The sequence below is a fragment of the Dendrobates tinctorius genome, unplaced genomic scaffold (assembly GCF_039654945.1).
Source record: "Dendrobates tinctorius isolate UK_male_01 unplaced genomic scaffold, ASM3965494v1 ptg000016l, whole genome shotgun sequence".
NCBI lineage: Eukaryota > Metazoa > Chordata > Amphibia > Anura > Dendrobatidae > Dendrobates > Dendrobates tinctorius.
Genome location: NW_027361684.1, coordinates 11,398,917 through 11,425,706, shown reverse-complemented (window position 1 = coordinate 11,425,706; position 26,790 = coordinate 11,398,917). Strand labels below are relative to the sequence as shown.

General features: G+C 47.2%; 1 protein-coding gene across 1 annotated transcript in view; it reads right to left on the bottom strand.

Moving 5' to 3' along the window:
• Positions 1 to 23,210, bottom strand: part of LOC141080332 (protein ABHD15-like) — a 45,229-nt gene extending 22,019 nt beyond the window's left edge. Inside the window, exon 1 of the mRNA XM_073565468.1 lies at positions 22,330 to 23,210. Within this exon, the coding sequence (XP_073421569.1) occupies positions 22,330 to 23,186 (857 nt within the window). The 5' untranslated portion in view covers positions 23,187 to 23,210. The remainder of the gene's footprint in view (positions 1 to 22,329) is intronic.
• Between the last annotated feature and the right edge of the window lie 3,580 nt (positions 23,211 to 26,790).

Sequence of the window (26,790 nt, the reverse complement as noted above, 5' to 3'; positions counted from 1 at the left end):
AAGATTAAAGGCTCCATTGAATTTGCATGTAATGGATTTTCAGTGGGTGCAGAGCTCCTGGACAGTTATATTGCGCGGCTATGTTAACATCTGCATTGGGCTTTTCATTTTTTTTTTACATGATAGAAAAAGAAAACAAAGTTAATTTCCGGGACAGATCTGTCACATAACTTACATCAACAATGCCCAACATATTCTATTGACTACAACAGGGTCTGTTGAGTTTATGTCATGGTGTCCCTAATACTAGACTATTAGAGTTGAGCGAAACGGGTCGGTCAATTTCAAAAGTCGCCGACTTTTGGCAAAGTCGGGTTTCATGAAACGAAACCCGACCCTAGGATGAGGTCGGCCACGAGGTCGGCGACTTACGCGCCAAAGTCGCGTTTCAAAAGTTTGTTTTACGCTCTTTTTCAGCCAATCAGGATCCACGGACACTGTGGGCAACGTGATGACATAGGCACGGGTCACCACCATCTTTCAGAAGGGCATGCAAGTGATTGGCTTGCTTTGGTGGGCGTCACAGGGGGTATAAAGGGGCGTGCACGCCGACCGCCATCTTACTTCTGCCGATCTTAGCATAGGGAGAGGTTGCTGCTGATTCTGTAGGGAGAGCGTTAGGCAGGGAAGAAGAAAAAAAAACTGCTTCTGCTGCTAGCGATTGTGCCTGTACAACACACCAGTCACTGTGTGTGCAGTGCAAGGGGAGGCTATATTGTGGTGTATCAGTGGTGTTGGTTGTTGGGCTGCCTTCTAAGGCTTCCTGACAGCTGCATTGCTGTTTACCCACTGCTCTGCAAACTGCTTTTTTAAAAGCAATCCCAATTTTTTTTTTTTGTCCCGCTGAGGTACTGAGCTGCAAACTGCTTTTTTAAAAGCAATCCCAATTTTTTTTTTTGTCCTGCTGAGGTACTGAGCGTGCATTTTTTCACACCATACAGCGGTGTACGCTCCACACACAGTACCGTGTAACGGCTGTTATCACAGCCACAGTGAAGCTATCTGTGTCACTCTGAGAATAAGTCGAGGACATGTTCCGTTCTTACAGACCTGCACTCTAGGGAGATTCCTACTCTGCCCAATTCTACATACACCTTGTAGTTTGTGATACACTAGCCAATTTCTGCCTGTGACATAGCGCTGTGATATTCAGTGGGCCTCACACAATCCAAAAGTGTCCAGTGTCCACAAGTGTCTGCAGAAATTCAAAATCTCCCTTATCCTCTAGTCACTTTGGTCACAGCTGTGCCATTGAGCCTGTGACATAGCGCTCAGATATTCAGTGGGCCTCACACAATCCAAAAGTGTCCAGTGTCCACAAGTGTCTGCAGAAATTCAAAATCTCACTTATCCTCTAGTCACTTTGGTCACAGCTGTGCCATCGAGCCTGTGACATAGCGCTCAGATATTCAGTGGGCCTCACACAATCCAAAAGTGTCCAGTGTCCACAAGTGTCTGCAGAAATTCAAAATCTCACTTATCCTCTAGTCACTTTGGTCACAGCTGTGCCATCGAGCCTGTGACATAGCGCTCAGATATTCAGTGGGCCTCACACAATCCAAAAGTGTCCAGTGTCCACAAGTGTCTGCAGAAATTCAAAATCTCACTTATCCTCTAGTCACTTTGGTCACAGCTGTGCCATCGAGCCTGTGACATAGCGCTCAGATATTCAGTGGGCCTCACACAATCCAAAAGTGTCCAGTGTCCACAAGTGTCTGCAGAAATTCAAAATCTCACTTATCCTCTAGTCACTTTGGTCACAGCTGTGCCATCGAGCCTGTGACATAGCGCTCAGATATTCAGTGGGCCTCACACAATCCAAAAGTGTCCAGTGTCTGCAGAAATTCAAAATCTCACTTATCCTCTAGTCACTTTGGTCACAGCTGTGCCATCGAGCCTGTGACATAGCGCTCAGATATTCAGTGGGCCTCACACAATCCAAAAGTGTCCAGTGTCCACAAGTGTCTGCAGAAATTCAAAATCTCACTTATCCTCTAGTCACTTTGGTCACAGCTGTGCCATCGAGCCTGTGACATAGCGCTCAGATATTCAGTGGGCCTCACACAATCCAAAAGTGTCCAGTGTCTGCAGAAATTCAAAATCTCACTTATCCTCTAGTCACTTTGGTCACAGCTGTGCCATCGAGACTGTGACATAGCGCTCAGATATTCAGTGGGCCTCACACAATCCAAAAGTGTCCAGTGTCCAGTAGTGTGAGCAGAAATTCAAAATCTCCCCTGTCCTATAGACACCTTGTACCTTGTTTTACATTACTATATAGTTTGTTGGATTTTGTCTACATTTCTACCAAAAATGAGGAAGGCTGGTGGAAGAGGCCGTGGAATTGGGCGGGGGTTGGCAGCTGGTAATGATGGTGTTGGTGGTGGATCTGATGGTAGTGGCAAGAGCAAAATAGGACCGAATGCAGGAGGTGTTGAGCCTGCGTCATCGTCTGGCTCCATAAGGCTTCGAAGGCTTAGTTTTCTAGGAGTTGGCAAACCGCTTTTAAAGCCAGAGCATCAGGAAAAAGTTTTGTCTTACATTGCTGACTCAGCCTCCAGCTCTATGGCCTCCTCTTCTTCAGCTGTAAAAAGTAAAAGCACTGAGTCGTCATTGGAGGCTCATGTTCATGAACCACACCTTTCCTTGTGTCCTTCACCCCAACCAAGATTGAAGGATGACGCAGGCCATACTACTGATTACTCCATGGAGCTGTTTTCACATACCATGCCTGGATTATCAAGTCAAATGGTGAATTACCCAGGCCAAGATGAATCTGACATGGAGTGCACTGATGCACAGCCGCTGATGGATGATTCTGCTGGTACATTCACTCAGAGCACTACATTGTCCTCGCAGTGTACAGAGCCAGATTCTGACCCTGATGAGACTCAGGTGCCCCTTCCCGCACACTATACCACCATACACGGTGACACAGAGGAAGGTGCACATGACATTGAAGAGGAGGTGATGGATGACCCAGTTGTTGACCCAGATTGGCATCCATTGGGGGAAGAGGGTGCTGCTTCCAATAGCTCAGATGAGGAGCATCCACAGCAGACATCGACATCGCAACAGCTGTTATCTGGCAGGCCCGGAGCACTCCAAAGACAGGTTCCAAAAATCAAAAGAGTTGCTGGACAGCTTGTCCAGAGGGTCAAAAGATCACAGCGTGCTAGGCCGCAAAATGTCTGCCAAGGTAGGAAGAGTGCAGTGTGGCACTTTTTTGAACAAAATCCTCATGATCAGGCCAAGGTTATCTGTAAGAAGTGCGCAAAGACCTTTAGCCGAGGGAAAAATCTGAAAAATTTGAATACCAGTTGCATGCTTAGACATTTAACCACCATGCACTTGCAAGCGTGGACACAACACCAAATCTCAAGTGCCACATGTGCAACTGATCACAACGAAGGTAGTCAGCAACGCTACATTGTTTCCCCCACTGTAAGCCCACCGGTTAGCACAGCAGCAAATGTTGAGGTGTCGTTGCAAGGCCACAGCAGTCAGGGAATCCCACTGTTATATCAACGAAAGACTGATTCTAGGCCATCAGAAAGAACACCAACTCCATCACCATCATCAACCCTCTCTCAGTCCGCCCTGTCCACCGCTACTTCCACCATATGCAGCTCTCAAGTCCAGCTCACCCTCCCAGACACTATGAGTAGGTCAAGAAAGTACTCAGTCTCTCATCCGCGTACACTGGGTTTGAACGCCCACATTGCCAAACTAATCTTGTTTGAGATGATGCCCTTTCGGTTGGTGGAAAGCGCAGCTTTCCGGGAACTCATGGCCTATGCAGTACCACGCTATGACCTACCCAGTCGCCACTTCTTCTCTCGCAAAGCCATCCCAGCCCTCCACCATCATGTGAAAGACCGCATTGTCCATGCACTCAAGCAGTCAGTGAGCGGAAAGGTGCACCTCACAACTGATGCATGGTCCAGTCGGCATGGCCAGGGCCGTTACGTGTCCATCACTGCGCACTGGGTTAATGTGGTGGATGCAGGGTCCACAGGGGACAGCGGTGGTGGGACAGTGCTGCCTAGCCCACGGTATAGGAAACAGTTGGCTGTAGGTGTTCGACCCCAATTGCACCGCCGGACCAATGGGGGCACAGCAGCAGCCATATCAGGCCGCCCTCCCTTAGTGGAGGCGCCTGACCGTGGTTGTTTCCTTCTGCGCCTCAGGCCCTGTGTACTCCGCTGGAATCCGGCTCTCTGCCTAATCTCTGTGCTTGCTTCCAGCCCTGTTCCAGTCCTGTCTCCGTGCCTGTTCCAGTCCTGTCTCCGTGCCTGTTCCAGTCCTGTGTCCGTGCCTGCTCCAGCCCTGTCTCCGTGCCTGTTCCAGTCCTGTGTCCGTGCCAGCTCCAGTCCTGTGTCCGTGCCAGCTCCAGTCCTGTTTCCGTGCCTGTTCCAGTCCTGTCTCCGTGCCTGTTCCAGTCCTGTGTCCGTGCCAGCTCCAGTCCTGTGTCCATGCCTGTTCCAGTCCTGTGTCCGTGCCTGCTCCAGTCCTGTGTCCGTGCCAGCTCCAGTCCTGTCTCCGTGCCTGCTCCAGTCCTGTCTCCGTGCCTGTTCCAGTCCTGTGTCCGTGCCTGTTCCAGTCCTGTGTCCGTGCCAGCTCCAGTCCTGTGTCCGTGCCTGTTCCAGTCCTGTGTCCGTGCCTGCTCCAGTCCGGTATCCGTGCCTGTTCAAGTCCTGGGTCTGTTCCTGCTCACGCCCTGTGAACCATTCCGAGCCGCCCCTCTTGGTTCCGGCTGCCGTGGCATTCGAGTCTCTGGTCTTGCGCCTAACGATCCCTGTATAGGGGTCGGTCACACCTGGTTGCTCGTCCGGGGCCCCTCGGTGCCACGGTCCAGAGGGTCCACTCCAGGGTATTCCTCCAAACAGTCTGCGGCGCTAACACATATATTTTGAATGTGTACGCTATCCATACATGTTATCTGGGGATACAGTACCCTTTCTAACCTTTGTGCAATCACGTGCAATCCATACTGGGACTAACACCGTCTGAGCCTGCCTCCTGATGTATAGACATATATTTTGAATGTGTACGCTATCCATACATGTTATCTGGGGATACGGTACCCTTTCTAACCTTTGTGCAATCACGTGCAATCCATACTGGGCCTAACACCGTCTGAGCCTGCCTCCTGATGTATAGACTTATATTTTGAATGTGTACGCTATCCATACATGTTATCTGGGGATACGGTACCCTTTCTAACCTTTGTGCAATCACGTGCAATCCATACTGGGCCTAACACCGTCTGAGCCTGCCTCCTGATGTATAGACATATATTTTGAATGTGTACGCTATCCATACATGTTATCTAGGGATACGGTACCCTTTCTCACCTTTGTGCAATCACGTGTAATCCATACTGGGCGTGAGAACGGCTGGCGAGCTGTTAAGCAAGCTACAGCACCTGTGGTTTGCACACGTAAGTTTTTCATTTTTTCAGGAATGACGGTTAGGCCTAATTCCGGAACTGAGGTTGACCTGCACTTACTGGGAAATCATTGTTCGCGGGTAATAATTGTAATCAGTGATCCCCATCACTAACGTTGTTCAGCGGGTTATCTGCACCTGTAAGCGACAAACGCTGGCCTTTTCAGTGTAGCGCACATGCAGCCACGGACATGTAAGGGCATGACACACCAGTTATTGGCCAATCTCATGTGCTAGAGCCTCACGTGTCCCTCTAGTAAGCCGGACTCGGACCGCGGGGCATGACGGAGTCTCGTTCGTTAACGGAATTAAGCTTGCAATGTGTGCATCTGTTCTGTAGCTGGCATGGTTGAGGTTTCCCAGGTGGAGTCGAATTTAACCGTAGGCTCCACTCCTGGTGGTGCCCTTCTGGACATTCCTTTAAGGTTCAGCTTTGCAACCATACTGCCCACGTAAAACAAACACTTTGCCTTCATGAACGCTGTTTGGACGGTCATGACTCGTGGGAATAACGCCGCCCAATCAGTTAACCTGCTAGAGAGATCGTTCGTTGCTCCCAAGCATGATATCACACTCCCTAGGAAGAAGGTAATGCCACTGTGGCGACCGTACTCCTGGGGGCGACACAAGTGCACTGATGCCCAGCCACTGCTCGATGAATCTGCTGGTACATTGACCCAGACCACTACATTCCCCTCGCACGCTACACGGCCTGAATCTGACCCTGATGAAACTCAGGTTACCCTTCCCATATACAGTTCCATCTTACACAGTGACAAAGAGGAAGCTGCAGATGAAAGTGCAGGTTCGGCCCACCCGCCATCAGACACACCACCGTACTATCAGGGGCCCTGTGCCAGTGCCGTCGCCAACGAGTGGGCCCCCCCTGCTTGCTCAGGATCACAGCACTTGCAAAGTTGAAATACTGTGCAGTGAGATGGAAGATGGGGACGACGAGGAGTCCAGACAAGTACAGGGATTCCCTAGCGAGGAGACTTATTTGATTGTTTTCAATGTTGGGACAGCAATTTTTGGGGAGCACTATACTCTGGAGAATGATAGATGGGGCCCACCATACACTGGAACATTCCAAAGGTGGACATCAGACACTGGAGCAGCATTTACAGGGCCCATTATACACTAGAGCATTAGAAATGGGGCCCATTATGTTTGGAGCATTATTTGGGCCCATAAGACAGTGGAGCTTCATCCATGGGGACCAACATATACTGTAGCATTATGTGGAGCTCATCATATACTGTTTCAAACATTATATGGGACCAATGATTCTGTATGGAGAAATAGATGGGCCTCGTCATGAGATGTAAAAAGTGAAGTATTTTTCATTGTACTATACCGCTATTTCTCTGCTGTATCGGAGCATGATGAGTTGTGGTATGTGTTAAAGGGGCGCTCTTTCGCCCAGGGCACATGAAAACCTGGAGCCAGCCCTCCCCCCCCCACAACTGTAGCCAAATAACCCCCATTTTTCAGTGCGTAACTTGTATTATGAAGTTAATTAAGGTTGACAAGCTTAAGTAAGAAGAATTGATGCTTTTGGCATTCAAATGGGCACTGTTGGTGTATTTCCTGTCCTCCTCTCACTGACGACTTTTATTCCCCATTGACTTACATTGGGTTTCGTGTTTCGGGACGACCCCGACTTTTCCCTATAATCGGACGATCTTGCTCGACCCGACTTTTGGAAAAGTCGGGTTTCACGAAACGAAACGCGACTCTAAAAAACCAAAAGTCGCTCAACTCTATAGACTATATTTTGTAACATTTTTAATAGAATCCAAAATAGATAATGTATAAATGCGAACAATGTCAGGGTAGGAGGACATTTCTCTCTTTCAAGCTATATTACAAAGTTATTGCTTAAAATCATTGATTTAAAGGTGTTGCATTGCTAAATCACTTCTCACAGACATGAGTCAGGGAAGTCAAGGAGTCCAAAGTCAAGAGCCAGGGGGTTAGGGATATCATCAACAGAAGGATGCGGCAAAGACACAGTCAGGTCACAGTCCGGTGTCAAAATTCCAAGGTCAGAGTGACCCAAGGCAAAATGGGTAATACAAATGGGTAGTCAAAAGGCAAATCCAAGGTCTGTCAACAATGATCAGAATGTTAGAGTTCATAGCACAGAGAAAACACACCACTGAGCTGAAAGCTATGACTGACAAAGATCTTGGACTGACAGCTTAACTGAATAGCTAGGTAATCATCTAAAACAGGGAACACTTGAGGGAAGCTCAGCACCTCCCAATCTCAGATTGGGCGGCTTAGCTATCTGTCAAAATAACGACGGCTCAACACGCCCCTGCACTAAATTGAATGACTGAGTTGTCACTCACCAAACTGACAGCTCAGCATAATCCTGATTCCATAGGGCAGCAAAACTGTCACTCACTGCGTCCAAGACACACTGAGTGGAGGAACCATGACAGATGTATACTCTCAAGTTTAGAAATTATCTTATGGATAAAGGATAGCTTCATGATTGCTGGAGATCCGATCCTTTGGACTGATCCCTAGAATGGCTGTTCCATTTATGCTCATGCAAGTGCCAATGGCCAGCTAGGCGCTGTGCTTGATTATCTCAGACACGTCCATTAAAAGTTACACGATCACCCACCAATCCATTCACACAGGGTTTTTCAGACCCAGTTCTAGAGCTCAGTGGGGGTTCCAGTGTTCAGACCCCCATCAATTGGAAGTTATCCCCTCTTCATGGAAAAACCTCCAAACTTAAGAATACTCTTTATAAGGAGAAAAAATGAAAATTATATTTTATTGATTTTATACACCACTATTTTACCAAATTGTAGCTGTTATTTTGATACCTTGTCAGCAACAAGTGTGATAATTTGTTCCTAAGTAAATTCTTTTTCAGGATCTCACCCTTGTTTCCATGAAACGTATTAAAATACAGCAACAAAAAAAAAACATTAAGTTGTTTTACTCAGCCACAAATTATCTAGATGTGAACAGAATATAGTAAAAAAAAAAATCACAACTGCAAACTGTGAACATGGTTTATAAGAGCTGGTACGCCAGAAATAAAAATACGGTACTTCCTGTCCGCAGTAAATAACACTCCCCCCATATTCTTAGCAGTTAACTATTGATGAGCGAGTGTGCTCGTTACTCGAGTTTTCCGAGCATGCCCGGGTGTCCTCCGAATATCTTGGGCGTGCTCGGAGATTTAGTTTCTGTCGCCGCAGCTGCATCACTTGCGGCTGCTAGCCAGCCTGAATACATGTGGGGAATGCCTGTTAGGGAATCCCCACATGTATTCAGGCTGTCTAGCAGCTGCAAGTCATGCAGCTGCGGAGACACAAACATGGTCTACGAGCACACCCAAGATACTCGGAGGACACCCGAGCATGCTCGGAAAACTCGAGTAAGGAGCACATTCGCTCATCACTACAGTTAACCTCTCGTTCCATCAAAATCCTGAGTGGTCTTATCTAACTTTTTTAAAAGTTTTAAAAATAGTTACTAGAGTTGAGCGAAACGGGTCAGTCAATTTCAAAAGTCGCCGACTTTTGGCAAAGTCGGGTTTCATGAAACGAAACCCGACCCTAGGATGAGGTCGGCCACGAGGTCGGCGACTTACGCGCCAAAGTCGCGTTTCAAAAGTTTGTTTTGCGCTCTTTTTCAGCCAATCAGGATCCACGGACACTGTGGGCAACGTGATGACATAGGCACGGGTCACCACCATCTTTCAGAAGGGCATGCAAGTGATTGGCTTGCTTTGGTGGGCGTCACAGGGGGTATAAAAGGGCGTGCACGCCGACCGCCATCTTACTTCTGCCGATCTTAGCATAGGGAGAGGTTGCTGCTGATTCTGTAGGGAGAGCGTTAGGCAGGGAAGAAGAAAAAAAACTGCTTCTGCTGCTAGCGATTGTGCCTGTACAACACACCAGTCACTGTGTGTGCAGTGCAAGGGGAGGCTATATTGTGGTGTATCAGTGGTGTTGATTGTTGGGCTGCCTTCTAAGGCTTCCTGACAGCTGCATTGCTGTTTACCCACTGCTCTGCAAACTGCTTTTTTAAAAGCAATCCCAATTTTTTTTTTTTGTCCTGCTGAGGTACTGAGCTGCAAACTGCTTTTTTAAAAGCAATCCCAATTTTTTTTTTTGTCCTGCTGAGGTACTGAGCGTGCATTTTTTCACACCATACAGCGGTGTACGCTCCTCACACAGTACCGTGTAACGGCTGTTATCACAGCCACAGTGAAGCTATCTGTGTTACTCTGTGAGAATAAGTCGAGGACATGTTCCGTTCTTACAGACCTGCACTCTAGGGAGATTCCTACTCTGCCCAATTCTACATACACCTTGTAGTTTGTGATACACTAGCCAATTTCTGCCTGTGACATAGCGCTGTGATATTCAGTGGACCTCACACAATCCAAAAGTGTCCAGTGTCCACAAGTGTCTGCAGAAATTCAAAATCTCCCTTATCCTCTAGTCACTTTGGTCACAGCTGTGCCATCGAGCCTGTGACATAGCGCTCAGATATTCAGTGGGCCTCACACAATCCAAAAGTGTCCAGTGTCCACAAGTGTCTGCAGAAATTCAAAATCTCACTTATCCTCTAGTCACTTTGGTCACAGCTGTGCCATCGAGCCTGTGACATAGCGCTCAGATATTCAGTGGGCCTCACACAATCCAAAAGTGTCCAGTGTCCACAAGTGTCTGCAGAAATTCAAAATCTCACTTATCCTCTAGTCACTTTGGTCACAGCTGTGCCATCGAGCCTGTGACATAGCGCTCAGATATTCAGTGGGCCTCACACAATCCAAAAGTGTCCAGTGTCCACAAGTGTCTGCAGAAATTCAAAATCTCACTTATCCTCTAGTCACTTTGGTCACAGCTGTGCCATCGAGCCTGTGACATAGCGCTCAGATATTTAGTGGGCTTCACACAATCCAAAAGTGTCGAGTGTCCACAAGTGTCTGCAGAAATTCAAAATCTCACTTATCCTCTAGTCACTTTGGTCACAGCTGTGCCATCGAGCCTGTGACATAGCGCTCAGATATTCAGTGGGCCTCACACAATCCAAAAGTGTCCAGTGTCTGCAGAAATTCAAAATCTCACTTATCCTCTAGTCACTTTGGTCACAGCTGTGCCATCGAGCCTGTGACATAGCGCTCAGATATTCAGTGGGCCTCACACAATCCAAAAGTGTCCAGTGTCCACAAGTGTCTGCAGAAATTCAAAATCTCACTTATCCTCTAGTCACTTTGGTCACAGCTGTGCCATCGAGCCTGTGACATAGCGCTCAGATATTCAGTGGGCCTCACACAATTCAAAAGTGTCCAGTGTCCACAAGTGTCTGCAGAAATTCAAAATCTCACTTATCCTCTAGTCACTTTGGTCACAGCTGTGCCATCGAGCCTGTGACATAGCGCTCAGATATTCAGTGGGCCTCACATAGTCCAAAAGTGTCCAGTGTCCACTAGTGTGAGCAGAAATTCAAAATCTCACTTATCCTCTAGTCACTTTGGTCACAGCTGTGCCATCGAGCCTGTGACATAGCGCTCAGATATTCAGTGGACCTCACACAATGCAAAAGTGTCCAGTGTCCACTAGTGTGTGCAGAAATTCAAAATCTCACTTATCCTCTAGTCACTTTGGTCACAGCTGTGCCATCGAGCCTGTGACATAGCGCTCAGATATTCAGTGGGCCTCACACAATCCAAAAGTGTCCAGTGTCCACAAGTGTCTGCAGAAATTCAAAATCTCACTTATCCTCTAGTAACTTTGGTCACAGCTGTGCCATCGAGCTTGTGACATAGCGCTCAGATATTCAGTGGGCCTCACACAATCCAAAAGTGTCCAGTGTCTGCAGAAATTCAAAATCTCACTTATCCTCTAGTCACTTTGGTCACAGCTGTGCCATCGAGCCTGTGACATAGCGCTCAGATATTCAGTGGGCCTCACACAATCCAAAAGTGTCCAGTGTCCACAAGTGTCTGCAGAAATTCAAAATCTCACTTATCCTCTAGTCACTTTGGTCACAGCTGTGCCATCGAGCCTGTGACATAGCGCTCAGATATTCAGTGGGCCTCACACAATCCAAAAGTGTCCAGTGTCTGCAGAAATTCAAAATCTCACTTATCCTCTAGTCACTTTGGTCACAGCTGTGCCATCGAGCCTGTGACATAGCGCTCAGATATTCAGTGGGCCTCACACAATCCAAAAGTGTCCAGTGTCCACAAGTGTCTGCAGAAATTCAAAATCTCACTTATCCTCTAGTCACTTTGGTCACAGCTGTGCCATCGAGCCTGTGACATAGCGCTCAGATATTCAGTGGGCCTCACACAATCCAAAAGTGTCCAGTGTCTGCAGAAATTCAAAATCTCACTTATCCTCTAGTCACTTTGGTCACAGCTGTGCCATCGAGCCTGTGACATAGCGCTCAGATATTCAGTGGGCTTCACACAATCCAAAAGTGTCCAGTGTCCACAAGTGTCTGCAGAAATTCAAAATCTCACTTATCCTCTAGTCACTTTGGTCACAGCTGTGCCATCGAGCCTGTGACATAGCGCTCAGATATTCAGTGGGCCTCACACAATCCAAAAGTGTCCAGTGCCTGCAGAAATTCAAAATCTCACTTATCCTCTAGTCACTTTGGTCACAGCTGTGCCATCGAGCCTGTGACATAGCGCTCAGATATTCAGTGGGCCTCACACAATCCAAAAGTGTCCAGTGTCCACAAGTGTCTGCAGAAATTCAAAATCTCACTTATCCTCTAGTCACTTTGGTCACAGCTGTGCCATCGAGCCTGTGACATAGCGCTCAGATATTCAGTGGGCCTCACACAATCCAAAAGTGTCCAGTGTCTGCAGAAATTCAAAATCTCACTTATCCTCTAGTCACTTTGGTCACAGCTGTGCCATCGAGCCTGTGACATAGCGCTCAGATATTCAGTGGGCCTCACACAATCCAAAAGTGTCCAGTGTCCACAAGTGTCTGCAGAAATTCAAAATCTCACTTATCCTCTAGTCACTTTGGTCACAGCTGTGCCATCGAGCCTGTGACATAGCGCTCAGATATTCAGTGGGCCTCACACAATCCAAAAGTGTCCAGTGTCTGCAGAAATTCAAAATCTCACTTATCCTCTAGTCACTTTGGTCACAGCTGTGCCATCGAGCCTGTGACATAGTGCTCAGATATTCAGTGGGCCTCACACAATCCAAAAGTGTCCAGTGTCCAGTAGTGTGAGCAGAAATTCAAAATCTCCCCTGTCCTATAGACACCTTGTACCTTGTTTTACATTACTACATAGTTTGTTGGATTTTGTCTACATTTCTACCAAAAATGAGGAAGGCTGGTGGAAGAGGCCGTGGAATTGGGCGGGGGTTGGCAGCTGGTAATGATGGTGTTGGTGGTGGATCTGATGGTAGTGGCAAGAGCAAAATAGGACCGAATGCAGGAGGTGTTGAGCCTGCGTCATCGTCTGGCTCCATAAGGCTTCGAAGGCTTAGTTTTCTAGGAGTTGGCAAACCGCTTTTAAAGCCAGAGCATCAGGAAAAAGTTTTGTCTTACATTGCTGACTCAGCCTCCAGCTCTATCGCCTCCTCTTCTTCAGTTGTAAAAAGTAAAAGCACTGAGTCGTCATTGGAGGCTCATGTTCATGAACCACACCTTTCCATGTGTCCTTCACCCCAACCAAGATTGAAGGATGACGCAGGCCATACTACTGATTACTCCATGGAGCTGTTTTCACATACCATGCCTGGATTATCAAGTCAAATGGTGAATTACCCAGGCCAAGATGAATCTGACATGGAGTGCACTGATGCACAGCCGCTGATGGATGATTCTGCTGGTACATTCACTCAGAGCACTACATTGTCCTCGCAGTGTACAGAGCCAGATTCTGACCTTGATGAGACTCAGGTGCCCCTTCCCGCACACTATACCACCATACACGGTGACACAGAGGAAGGTGCACATGACATTGAAGAGGAGGTGATGGATGACCCAGTTGTTGACCCAGATTGGCATCCATTGGGGGAAGAGGGTGCTGCTTCCAATAGCTCAGATGAGGAGCATCCACAGCAAACATCGACATCACAACAGCTGTTATCTGGCAGTCCCGGAGCACTCCAAAGACAGGTTCCAAAAATCAAAAGAGTTGCTGGACAGCTTGTCCAGAGGGTCAAAAGATCACAGCGTGCTAGGCCGCAAAATGTCTGCCAAAGTAGGAAGAGTGCAGTGTGGCACTTTTTTGAACAAAATCCTCATGATCAGGCCAAGGTTATCTGTAAGAAGTGCGCAAAGACCTTTAGCCGAGGGAAAAATCTGAAAAATTTGAATACCAGTTGCATGCTTAGACATTTAACCACCATGCACTTGCAAGCGTGGACACAACACCAAACCTCAAGTGCCACATGTGCAACTGATCACAACGAAGGTAGTCAGCAACGCTACATTGTTTCCCCCACTGTAAGCCCACCGGTTAGCACAGCAGCAAATGTTGAGGTGTCGTTGCAAGGCCACAGCAGTCAGGGAATCCCACTGTTATATCAACGAAAGACTGATTCTAGGCCATCAGAAAGAACACCAACTCCATCACCATCATCAACCCTCTCTCAGTCCACCCTGTCCACCGCTACTTCCACCATATGCAGCTCTCAAGTCCAGCTCACCCTCCCAGACACTATGAGTAGGTCAAGAAAGTACTCAGTCTCTCATCCGCGTACACTGGGTTTGAACGCCCACATTGCCAAACTAATCTCGTTTGAGATGATGCCCTTTCGGTTGGTGGAAAGCGCAGCTTTCCGGGAACTCATGGCCTATGCAGTACCACGCTATGACCTACCAAGTCGCCACTTCTTCTCTCGCAAAGCCATCCCAGCCCTCCACCATCATGTGAAAGACCGCATTGTCCATGCACTCAAGCAGTCAGTGAGCGGAAAGGTGCACCTCACAACTGATGCATGGTCCAGTCGGCATGGCCAGGGCTGTTACGTGTCCATCACTGCGCACTGGGTTAATGTGGTGGATGCAGGGTCCACAGGGGACAGCGGTGGGACAGTGCTGCCTAGCCCACGGTATAGGAAACAGTTGGCTGTAGGCGTTCGACCCTCCTCCTCCTCCTCCTCCAGAAGCGAAAGCTCGTCCACAGAGCGCAGTCGTACGAGCACTCCATCTGCAGCTGCCACTGTTGCACACGAGGTGTCCCCCTATCGAGCAGCTAGTGGAAAGCGTCAGCAGGCTGTGTTGCAGATGATGTGTTTGGGCGACAGACACACTGCCGAGGTGCTGGCCGAGTACTTGAAGAGACAAACTGAGTCATGGCTGGGCAGTGTACATCTTGAGGCAGGCAAGGTAGTTAGTGATAACGGCCGTAATTTTGTGGCAGCCATAGCCCTTTCAAAACTCAGCCACATACCTTGCTTGACTCACACCTTGAACCTGGTGGTGCAGTGCTTCCTCAAAAATTATCCGGAGTTAACAGCCCTGCTCCAGAAGGTGCGAAGACTGTGCGCGCACATCCGCCGGTCGCCTGTACACTCCGTTCGTATGAAGAAGCTGCAGCGATTGCTCCACCTTCCCAACCACCGCCTCATTATCGACATTGCACTGATTTTTCAAGTACCGCTCACACAACTGGTAATACTGCATCGATGGAAAGTGACAGGAGACAGCAGTTGTCAACTATGGTTACAAACTACTTTTCCTCCCATATCGATGTTCTCCCACACAGGTCATTCCCCTTTGACTATTGGGCCGCTAAACTGGACACCTGGCCTGAATTGGCACAATATGCCTTACAGGAGCTCGCTTGCCCAGCTGCAAGTGTGCTATCGGAAAGAGTCTTCAGTGCAGCTGGATCAATCCTGACAGAAAAAAGGACCCGTCTGTCAACCCAAAATGTGGATGATCTAACCTTCATTAAAATGAACCATGCATGGGTTTCCAAGGATTTTGTCCCACCTTCCCCTGATGACACATAGGGTGACAGAAAAATGGCTTGCTTTGGTCCACCTCTTCCTGGGACTTGACCTATTTCGCCTTTTGCATCAGCTGAATGTCCAACATCAACATATGCCACTTTCAAAAACTCCCTAACTGTGCTGCCTCCCCCCCCATGGCCGGGGTCACCACCTAGCGCACGACACCGTGCGAGTGCCGTTGCCCTGGACAGGTGGGTAGGCCGACTCTTGGGCGCGGGCACTGGCACAGGGTCCCTCATAGTGCAATCAAGTGTCTCTGACGGTGGTGATGCACACCCGCCGTCAGACACACCGCCGTACTATGAGGGGCCCAGTGCCAGTACCGACGCCCATGAGTGGGCCCCCCTTGCTTGGGCAGGGCCCCAGCATTTGCAATCTTTACCTCTCCCTGCTCCTCCGCTGTGTAGTCTGGGTCGTCAAATCCATACTGTGCCTGACACCATTTGAGCCTGCCTCCTGATGTATAGACATATATTTTGAATGTGTACGCTATCCATACATGTTATCTGGGGATACGGTACCCTTTCTAACCTTTGTGCAATCACGTGCAATCCATACTGGGCCTAACACCGTCTGAGCCTGCCTCCTGATGTATAGCAGAGGCGTATCTAGGCTTTCTGGCACCCGGGGCAAGAATTCGGTTCGGCGCCCCCCCCCCAAGTACATATGCGACTTGCACACTTACCTATGTACCCACGAGCTGCTCCTCCTAATGCTCTCAATGTTCAGTAAAAAACTGAGAGAAGCAGGAAGAGAAGCTCGTTATCACAGGACCATAACTATGAAAATCTCATATGAGTGAAGTGTCCGTGTGATGACTACTGGAACCTGCAGAGCTGAATCCTGACATTGCAGTTTCTGAATTCTCACAACGAATGCACTGCACACTTTTAGGATTCTCCCTTGCTGATGTACCGTCATGTCAGCACAAGTATGTGATTTATATACTTCTGGCCACATTCCGACTAGACGTGCCCGGCCTCGCTCCGTTCATTTTCATTGAGTGAGGCCACACATGTCTAGTCAGCATGTGACCGCATGTATGTAAATTACCGGCACGAGAGAATCCTAACAGCGTTCAGTGGGCACTGTGAGAATTCAGACGTCTGCAGTCACCTAGAATGACTGCAGACTCAGCACAAACCTGGACAACCCCTGTAATGTTCCTAACAAATAAAAACATGAGAATTAGTCAGTATCACAAATAACATTTACATCCAGGTACCTTATAGATGACGTCGTCTCTGCAGTCAGTCACCTTTTCTTCTAGACCCCATGATGAGTTTTCTCATCCACATCTCGTCTCTGCAGACTTCCATCTTCTCCGGTCTTCTGCAGCAAATCTCCACACGATGCCCTTAAAGATAGAAGAGTCATTATAATGCCCCTAAATAAAAATATCTGCAATATACTGTCACCTCACACTATTCCCCTCTAGCATCCCACCTGTTCACCATACTGTCTCCTCATATATTTACCCCCTCACTCTCTATACTGTCTGCTCACACATACCCCGACTCCCCATACTGTGTCTGCACACATACATTAACCCATTCGCTCCCCATACTGTCTGCACCAATCCCCCATACTGTTTCCTCATACATACTCTTTATTTTGTGTCCTCAAATCTCCCCACACATTAAATCCCCCCATCCCCATTCCAAATCCCCCCCACACATTAAATAACCCCCATCCCCACTCCAAATCCCCCCACACATTAACCCAATCCCCACTCATTAACCCCCATCAGCACTCCAAATACCCCCACACATTAACCCCAACCCCACTCATTAACGTCCCCATACATTAACCCCCATCCCCATTCATTAACCCCCGCACACATTAACCCAATCCCCACTCATTAACCCCATCACCACTCCAAATCCCCCCACACATTAAATAACCATCTGCACTCCAAATACCCCATACATTAACCCCCATCCCCACTCATTAACACCCCCACACATTAATCCCCATCCATTAACCCCCGCACACATTAACCCAATCCCCACTCATTAACCCCCATCACATTAAATAACCCCCATCTCCACTCCAAATCCCCCCACACATTAACACCATGGCATCCCCACTCATTAACCCCCACACACATTAACCCCCATCCCCACTCATTAACCCCCATCCCCACTCATTAACGCCCCCACACATTAATCCCCATCCCCATTCATTAACCCGCGCACACATTAACCCAATCCCCACTCATTAACCCCCATCACATTAAATAACCCCCATCTCCACTCCAAATCCCCCCACACATTAACACCATGGCATCCCCACTCATTAACCCCCACACACATTAACCCCCATCCCCACTCATTAACTCCCATCCCCACTCTAAATACCCCCACACATTAACCGCCATCCCCTCTACAAATCCCCCCCATCTCCACTCATTAATTCCCCCTCATCTCCCATCTTCGGTGGTTCTTCAGCTCCACAGAGGAGCACACTTACCACCAGCGTTTGCTTTGGGCGCCGGGGAGTGATGTCAGCAGCGTGATCACATGACCTGATCACGCTGCTGACGTCGCTCTGGCCCGGCGGTCAGAGCTTCATTTGTACTGGCGTCTGTATAGACGCCAGTACAATTGCTCCCTGGGAGCCGGCACGGCCTCCTTCTCTGCGCCGGCTGTCAGCTTGACAGCTGACACAGAGAAGCGTCGACTCTCAGGCGGGGGGCGGCAGAACGCAGCCGCCAGGGAGGACACTGCGGACCGCTGCATTAGGCGGCCCGACTGCGCCCCCCTGCTGGCTGCGCCCGGGGCAACTGCCCCGGCTGCCCCCCCCTAGATACCCGACTGATGTATAGACATACACTCACTGGCCACTTTATTAGGTACACCTGTCCAACTGTGTGTTAAGACTTAATTTCTAATCAGCCAATCACATGGCGGCAACTCAGTGCATTTAGGCATGCAGACATGGTCAAGACAATCTCCTGCAGTTCAAACCGAGCATCAGTATGGGGAAGAAAGGTGATTTGAGTGCCTTTGAACGTGGCATGATTGTTGGTGCCAGAAGGGCTGGTCTGAGTATTTCAGAAACTGCTGATCTTCTGGGATTTTCACGCACAACCATCTCTAGGGTTTACAGAGAATGGTCAGAAAAAGAAAAAAAATCCAGTGAGCGGCAGTTCTGTGGCCGGAAATGCCTTGTTGATGCCAGAGGTCAGAGGAGAATGGGCAGACTGGTTCGAGCTGATAGAAAGGCAACAGTGACTCAAATTGCCACCCGTTACAACCAAGGTAGGCAGAAGAGCATCTCTGAACGCACAGTGCGTCGAACTTTGAGGCAGATGGGCTACAGCAGCAGAAGACCACACTGGGTACCACTCCTCTCAGCTAAGAACAGGAAACTGAGGCTACAATTTGCACAAGCTCATCGAAATTGGACAGTAGAAGATTGGAAAAACTTTGCCTGGTCTGATGAGTCTCGATTTCTGCTGCGACATTCGGATGGTAGGGTCAGAATTTGGCGTAAACAACATGAAAGCATGGATCCATCCTGCCTTGTATCAACGGTTCAGGCTGGTGGTGGTGGTGTCATGGTGTGGGGAATTTTTTTCTTGGCACTCTTTGGGCCCCTTGGTACCAATTGAGCATCGTTGCAACGCCACAGCCTACCTGAGTATTGTTGCTGACCATGTCCATCCCTTTATGACCACAATGTACCCAACATCTGATGGCTACTTTCAGCAGGATAATGCGCCATGTCATAAAGCTCGAATCATCTCAGATTGGTTTCTTGAACATGACAATGAGTTCACTGTACTCAAATGGCCTCCTCAGTCACCAGATCTCAATCCAATAGAGCATCTTTGGGATGTGGTGGAACGGGAGATTCGCATCAGGGATGTGCAGCCGACAAATCTGCGCCAACTGTGTGATGCCATCATGTCAATATGGTCCAAAATCTCTGAGGAATGCTTCCAGCACCTTGTTGAATCTCTGCCACGAAGAATTGAGGCAGTTTTGAAGGCAAAAGGGGGTCCAACCCCTTACTAGCATGGTGTACCTAATAAAGTGGCCAGTGAGTGTATATTTTGAATGTGTACGCTATCCATACATGTTATCTGGGGATACGGTACCCTTTCTAACCTTTGTGCAATCACGTGCAATCCATACTGGGCCTAACACCGTCTGAGCCTACCTCCTGATGTATAGACATATATTTTGAATGTATACGCTATCCATACATGTTATCTGGGGATACGGTACCCTTTCTAACCTTTGTGCAATCACGTGCAATCCATACTGGGCCTAACACCGTCTGAGCCTGCCTCCTGATGTATAGACATATATTTTGAATGTGTATGCTATCCATACATGTTATCTGGGGATACGGTACCATTTCTAACCTTTGTGCAATCACGTGCAATCCATACTGGGCCTAACACCGTCTGAGCCTGCCTCCTGATGTATAGACATATATTTTGAATGTGTACGCTATCCATACATGTTATCTGGGGATACGGTACCCTTTCTAACCTTTGTGCAATCACGTGCAATCCATACTGGGCCTAACACCGTCTGAGCCTGCCTCCTGATGTATAGACATATATTTTGAATGTGTACGCTATCCATACATGTTATCTGGGGATACGGTACCCTTTCTCACCTTTGTGCAATCACGTGTAATGTGTAATCCATACTGGGCGTGAGAACGGCTGGCGAGCTGTTAAGCAAGCTACAGCACCTGTGGTTTGCACACGTAAGTTTTTCATTTTTTCAGGAATGACGGTTAGGCCTAATTCCGGAACTGCGGTTGACCTGCACTTACTGGGAAATCATTGTTCGCGGGTAATAATTGTAATCAGTGATCCCCATCACTAACGTTGTTCAGCGGGTTATCTGCACCTGTAAGCGACTAACGCTGGCCTTTTCAGTGTAGCGCACATGCAGCCACGGACATGTAAGGGCATGACACACCAGTTATTGGCCAATCTCATGTGCTAGAGCCTCACGTGTCCCTCTAGTAAGCCGGACTCGGACCGCGGGGCATGACGGAGTCTCGTTCGTTAACGGAATTAAGCTTGCAATGTGTGCATCTGTTCTGTAGCTGGCATGGTTGAGGTTTCCCAGGTGGAGTCGAATTTAACCGTAGGCTCCACTCCTGGTGGTGCCCTTCTGGACATTCCTTTAAGGTTCAGCTTTGCAACCATACTGCCCACGTAAAACAAACACTTTGCCTTCATGAACGCTGTTTGGAGGGTCATGACTCGTGGGAATAACGCCGCCCAATCAGTTAACCTGCTAGAGAGATCGTTCGTTGCTCCCAAGCATGACATCACACTCCCTAGGAAGAAGGTAATGCCACTGTGGCGACTGTACTCCTGGGGGCGACACAAGTGCACTGATGCCCAGCCACTGCTCGATGAATCTGCTGGTACATTGACCCAGACCACTACATTCCCCTCGCACGCTACACGGCCTGAATCTGACCCTGATGAAACTCAGGTTACCCTTCCCATATACAGTTTCATCTTACACGGTGACAAAGAGGAAGCTGCAGATGAAAGTGCAGGTTCGGCCCACCCGCCATCAGACACACCACCGTACTATCAGGGGCCCTGTGCCAGTGCCGTCGCCAACGAGTGGGCCCCCCCTGCTTGCTCAGGATCACAGCACTTGCAAAGTTGAAATACTGTGCAGTGAGATGGAAGATGGGGACGACGAGGAGTCCAGACAAGTACAGGGATTCCCTAGCGAGGAGACTTATTTGATTGTTTTCAATGTTGGGACAGCAATTTTTGGGGAGCACTATACTCTGGAGAATGATAGATGGGGCCCACCATACACTGGAACATTCCAAAGGTGGACATCAGACACTGGAGCAGCATTTACAGGGCCCATTATACACTAGAGCATTAGAAATGGGGCCCCTTATGTTTGGAGCATTATTTGGGCCCATAAGACAGTGGAGCTTCATCCATGGGGACCAACATATACTGTAGCATTATGTGGAGCTCATCATATACTGTTTCAAACATTATATGGGACCAATGATTCTGTATGGAGAAATAGATGGGCCTCGTCATGAGATGTAAAAAGTGAAGTATTTTTCATTGTACTATACCGCTATTTCTCTGCCGTATCGGAGCATGATGAGTTGTGGTATGTGTTAAAGGGGCGCTCTTTCGCCCAGGGCACATGAAAACCTGGAGCCAGCCCTCCCCCCCACAACTGTAGCCAAATAACCCCCATTTTTCAGTGCGTAACTTGTATTATGAAGTTAATTAAGGTTGACAAGCTTAAGTAAGAAGAATTGATGCTTTTGGCATTCAAATGGGCACTGTTGGTGTATTTCCTGTCCTCCTCTCACTGACGACTTTTATTCCCCATTGACTTACATTGGGTTTCGTGTTTCGGGACGACCCCGACTTTTCCCTATAATCGGACGATCTTGCTCGACCCGACTTTTGGAAAAGTCGGGTTTCACGAAACGAAACGCGACCCTAAAAAACCAAAAGTCGCTCAACTCTAATAGTTACTATTTAAAAAATAAATTATATTTACAATTTCTTTCCCATGCAGTGCTCTTCCTGTGCTACTCCACGGTCTTTCCGGTTGACACATGACCACTGCAGCAAATTGGTAGCCTCTCTGGTCATGTGACATACTACTGCCATCATGGCTCCTATCATTGAGCAGTGATGCCAATAGCATGGCACATGAATGCTGCAGGCAATTACATACTGACCTATTGTGAACTAAAAAAGAGCATCGCGCTTGAGCTGTGAAGACATGCATATTTTTTTTGTACAAAAACCTCTTTTAAATATTTAAAGGCACTTCAGAAATGAAAATTGTCTCAACTACTGTGTAACATAGTACTAACATAACCCATATGCATATCACATATTAGTCTGTGATTTGTATTACCTGCTAAGAATGACTTTTTGATAAAGCAGCAGAGGCCATTCATAAAACCATGGTATCCTGGTTTCAAACCACTCCTGGCAGCGGAAAACTGGTGAAATGCAGGAAACAGCTGTCATGTAACTGGATGAGCCACATTCTCCCAAATAAGAAAGCAGCAGTCCAGACCCAAGTCCTTCACTGACAGCATAGAGCATGGAACTCGGGTGCCTAAAACAAACATAATTTACAGCTTCTTTGAGATCTCCAGGTTCCCCAAAATCCTGTAGTCGAAGTGTTGTCAGGGGACAATCATTTTGTCCTCGTCGGTTAAATATGACTGGATAGTAACCTTTTCCTAATGCCAGCAGACAAAAATGCTGAACATTTCTAGTTAACTTTCCAAAAGGGTTTGGAATTACCAGGAGTAATGGTGGATTATCCGTGATGTTTGTGCCCCTTCTTGTTTTTAGACTTTGTCTTGGTCCCACCACCCAGTCCAAAGCAATGATCCCGCCATCTGTGAGCTGTAGATTTTCTCTGGCTAGCTCCAAAGGATTATCCGGTGGAAGGAAGTTTTGAATAAGAGTCTGAAGGTTCGACCACTGTCTCCACCACCAACGTGTTGGCTCCAGCACTAAGCGCTGAATATCTTTAAGCAGCCAACGAGCAAGAGCTGATTGCTTGCAAATAAGCTGGTGTCCTTCTGCAAAAGGTACCCAAGAGTCTCTAAAATCATCTCCAAAGCGATCATCTTCTTCGGTTTCTCCAGTGTGTTCTTGTTTCTGCTTTGTACACCAAATCTTGACCTTGAAAACAGAACCTATAAGAATACTTATCCGGGACCAGATCACCCACCACACACTTTGCATCGAAAACATGACTATGACTCCTTTGGTGATGTTTCTGAGCTGCCTCTTCCTGATTAGTTGTCCTTGAACCTTTCATCAACACAAACATTTTTCTACTGCTTCTACTTAGCTAATGTTCTATTTATTCAAGTCCTGGACTCCTGACTTTGAGGTTTTGTAAAGGTTGAGCTATTCTTTTACAAAAGTGTTTGAACAGTGATTCATGTTTGTGTTTAAGTGAAGCCTGCAGCTACAGTGCATCCTCCTTTGTGCCAATGATCTGCTGGACTGTGACCTACTAGGACTACTAAAGGACAGGAAAATACAATTTTATTTGAACCGGAAATTCTATACGAAGTTCATTTATCATATGTGTAATAATATGGCATTAAATGTAATATCAAAAGGAAACAGTCGTGAAATCAGTTCTCGAGTGCTTAGTTTTCCTCTCAGATTGCAACAGACTTTGGTATCAGAAAGAGAAAGTTCTACTTCGCTTCATTTTTCGAAGTTCTTTTCATTTGCACAGACTTGCTGTCACCTACACTTTACCATGCTTTTGTATATTTATTCTCTCTTGAACCAGCTGCTGTTAAACTATCATTCCAAGCAGTCATCAAAAATAAGTGGAAAAAAAAGGACAGCACATCACTTTATAAGTCCAAAAACTGTTACCTGAGAAAAAGTAAATAAGTAAATCTCAAAAATAAAAAAGTGTACATACAAGTACATAAATTCACCTTTATTAATTTAATATCCTTATAATAGTGCAACATTAAAGAGGTTGTCCACTACTTTAGGATACACCTTAGGATAGGTCTTGAATGTCTGATCGGTCAGACATCCGGCACCCCACCAATCAGCTGCCCTCGGTGTCCTATTGATTTGAATAGGAGGCGGATGTATAGTACCCTGCTGTGGTCACTATCAGAAGATTGAGCAGTTCCAGCCTGTCTATTGCTTTGGGGTCTGCTCTGGGGCAGTTTAGATTTCCCCTTTCTTTCTTTAGGCTTATTTAGTTCTCCGGCTGTGAAGAGACATCTAGGACCACCGTAGGAACGCTCCATGGCTACTGTTAGTTGTTGTGAATAGGATCAGGGGTCTGCAATCCGCTAGCTACCAACCTCTCCGGTTTTCTGGACTTAGCTTGCATTTTTGTTTTTTCCTCCTCCGGTGACTCATTCATAACAGGAAACAGTTACTGTGGTGGGCCCTGCGATAGGGAGCGGGGACGTGGAGACCTCCTGCACTCCCCTGAGTCAGTGTCCCTCACACTCCTAACGTTCCCTATATAGGCTCATCACCTGTTGCCGAGCCGGAACCTGTCACCCTAGCACACCCTACACCTATCCCTTGCTAGGGAGCTGGGTGGTGCAGACACTGGCCCCACCACTGTACTAATACACACCAGGAAAAAATACAAACAGGGAAACACCACTTAGCTTTGCTCTGTTGCTATTGCTCCCAGCAACAGAGTCCACCACCAGAATGCAGCTTTCCTGCAGAATAGCTGCTACTTCTTCAAGCTTTGTCAGAGCTGCAAGGAACAACTCTCTGTAATTCCTTCCTTCACCAGACTTTACACCAGAGCTCCCCTGAGCTGCTCTCTGTAGTTCCTTCCTTCACCAGTCTTGGTTGGAAATGAGCAATATCACCAACACCTGCTCATAGACCATGTGCACTATGTAGGAAAAGGGAATGGTCAATTAATCAGGGGCCAAAAGCTGCTATAATCCCAGTGACCACCGGGGGCAAAGGCAAAGCAAAGAAAACATCAAGTGCAATGACCCTAACGGCCACCGGGGGCAAAACTAGAACTAAAACCACCAGCTTAAGGAAAAAAAAAGGTTACTAGTGCTTTTATCTGTCATAATCCAGCATAGATCATGACACAGAGTGGCTCAGTCCTTGAGGGGTTAAGGTAAAAAGGTTCCTCACTAAGGGGATGCAGCAAACCGCTGGTAACTATATAATAACCTATGCAGGAGAAGAAGTCAAGTTTGGGGCAGTTTCAGCCATACAATATATGACAATTGATAATCCATACTGATATAAGATGTATAAATTATTAATGACGTGGTTGTGGAACCACTGTGCCATGGTCTGGGGAGAGCCTGGAAGGACTTAACTAAGCGACCACCTGGTTCTTCACTAGAGCCCCTGATGGTGTAGTTAGACTTGAACCCAGGTGGACGCCAGATGCTACTCCAGGATAGACCCTGGAGCCACAGCAGCTGACCCCCAAATGGGCACGGAAGTAGAACTAGTTAGGAACTGATTAACAGGAGAACCTGTGGATGGTTAGACAGAACAGGTTCCTTATACAACCTTAAAACTAGGTAGCAGGATAGCACACTGGTACTAATGTTGCTAAGGTATTTCCCAATAGGGAAGGGTGCCTTAAATATCATATGTCTCGTTCCCTACCTTTTTAAGAGGTAGGGAGCATGCATGCACACTAAGCACACTCGCAGGAGACCTGCGTGCCATGCGCAGGTTCTGGGAGGAAGCAGATGCAGCAGGGACCGGAGTAGCGCAGGAAGGCACCTGTGTCCCTACTGAGAAGAGGAAAGAAACTCATTCTAACATAAATATTCTGCATCTAATAATATACTTGCTGCAGGCTGGAGTAAACAATTAGAATAGAAAGCACTCCTTTTAGAATTATGTCAGCAGCCAGAATGGAACCAGGTATCACGTCCATCCACCTCGACACGCATTTCACCCTGATTCTTCCGGGGGCGGGACAACATGGTTTAGGTGACACTCATTTGCAGATTGATGTAGGAATGTTACTGATACAAGCCAATGGAATGGTGGCCAATCTGTACAAATGTTATAAATGATTAAAATAATCTTTAAAGAAGATTTATAATTTCTAAGATATTTTGAAAATGAAAGAAGTACTCTTGTTACTTTGAGCAACTCAAATGTTTTTTTTTTTTACTGTTTTTGATAACTCTCTCCCAATGAGTAGATGGTACCCATCTCTCCCGAACCCTTCAGTTGCCTTCACGCTATGTTCAGTAAATGCACTCATACAGTGGAGAAAATAAGTATTTGATACACTCCCGATTTTGCAAATTTCCCCATTTACAAAGAATGGAGAGGTCTGTAATTTTTATCGTAGGTAATTTTTATCGTAGGTACACTTCAACTGTACAGAATCTAAAAATAAAAATCAGAAAATCACATTGCATGATTGTTAAATAGTTAAATTGCATTTTATTGCATTAAATAAGTATTTGATCACCTACGAACCAGCAAGAATTCTTGTTCTGACAGTCTTGTTAGTCTTCCTTCATAAGCCCTCCTACTCTGCACTCATTACCTGTATTAATTGCACCTGTTCAAACTCATTACCTACTGTATATAAAAGACACCTGTCTATTACCGTATATACTCGAGTATAAGTCGATCCGAGTATAAGCCGACCCCCCTAATTTTGCCTCAAAAACCTGGGAAAACTTATTGACTCGAGTATAAGTCTAGGGTGGGAATTGCCGAAGATACTGGTAAATTTCAAAAATAAAAATAGATAAGAATAAATGCTGCACAGTGAATAATGGTGGCCCAAATACCGTAATGCTGCACAACATATGCCCCCATAAATGCTGCACAGTGAATAATGCTG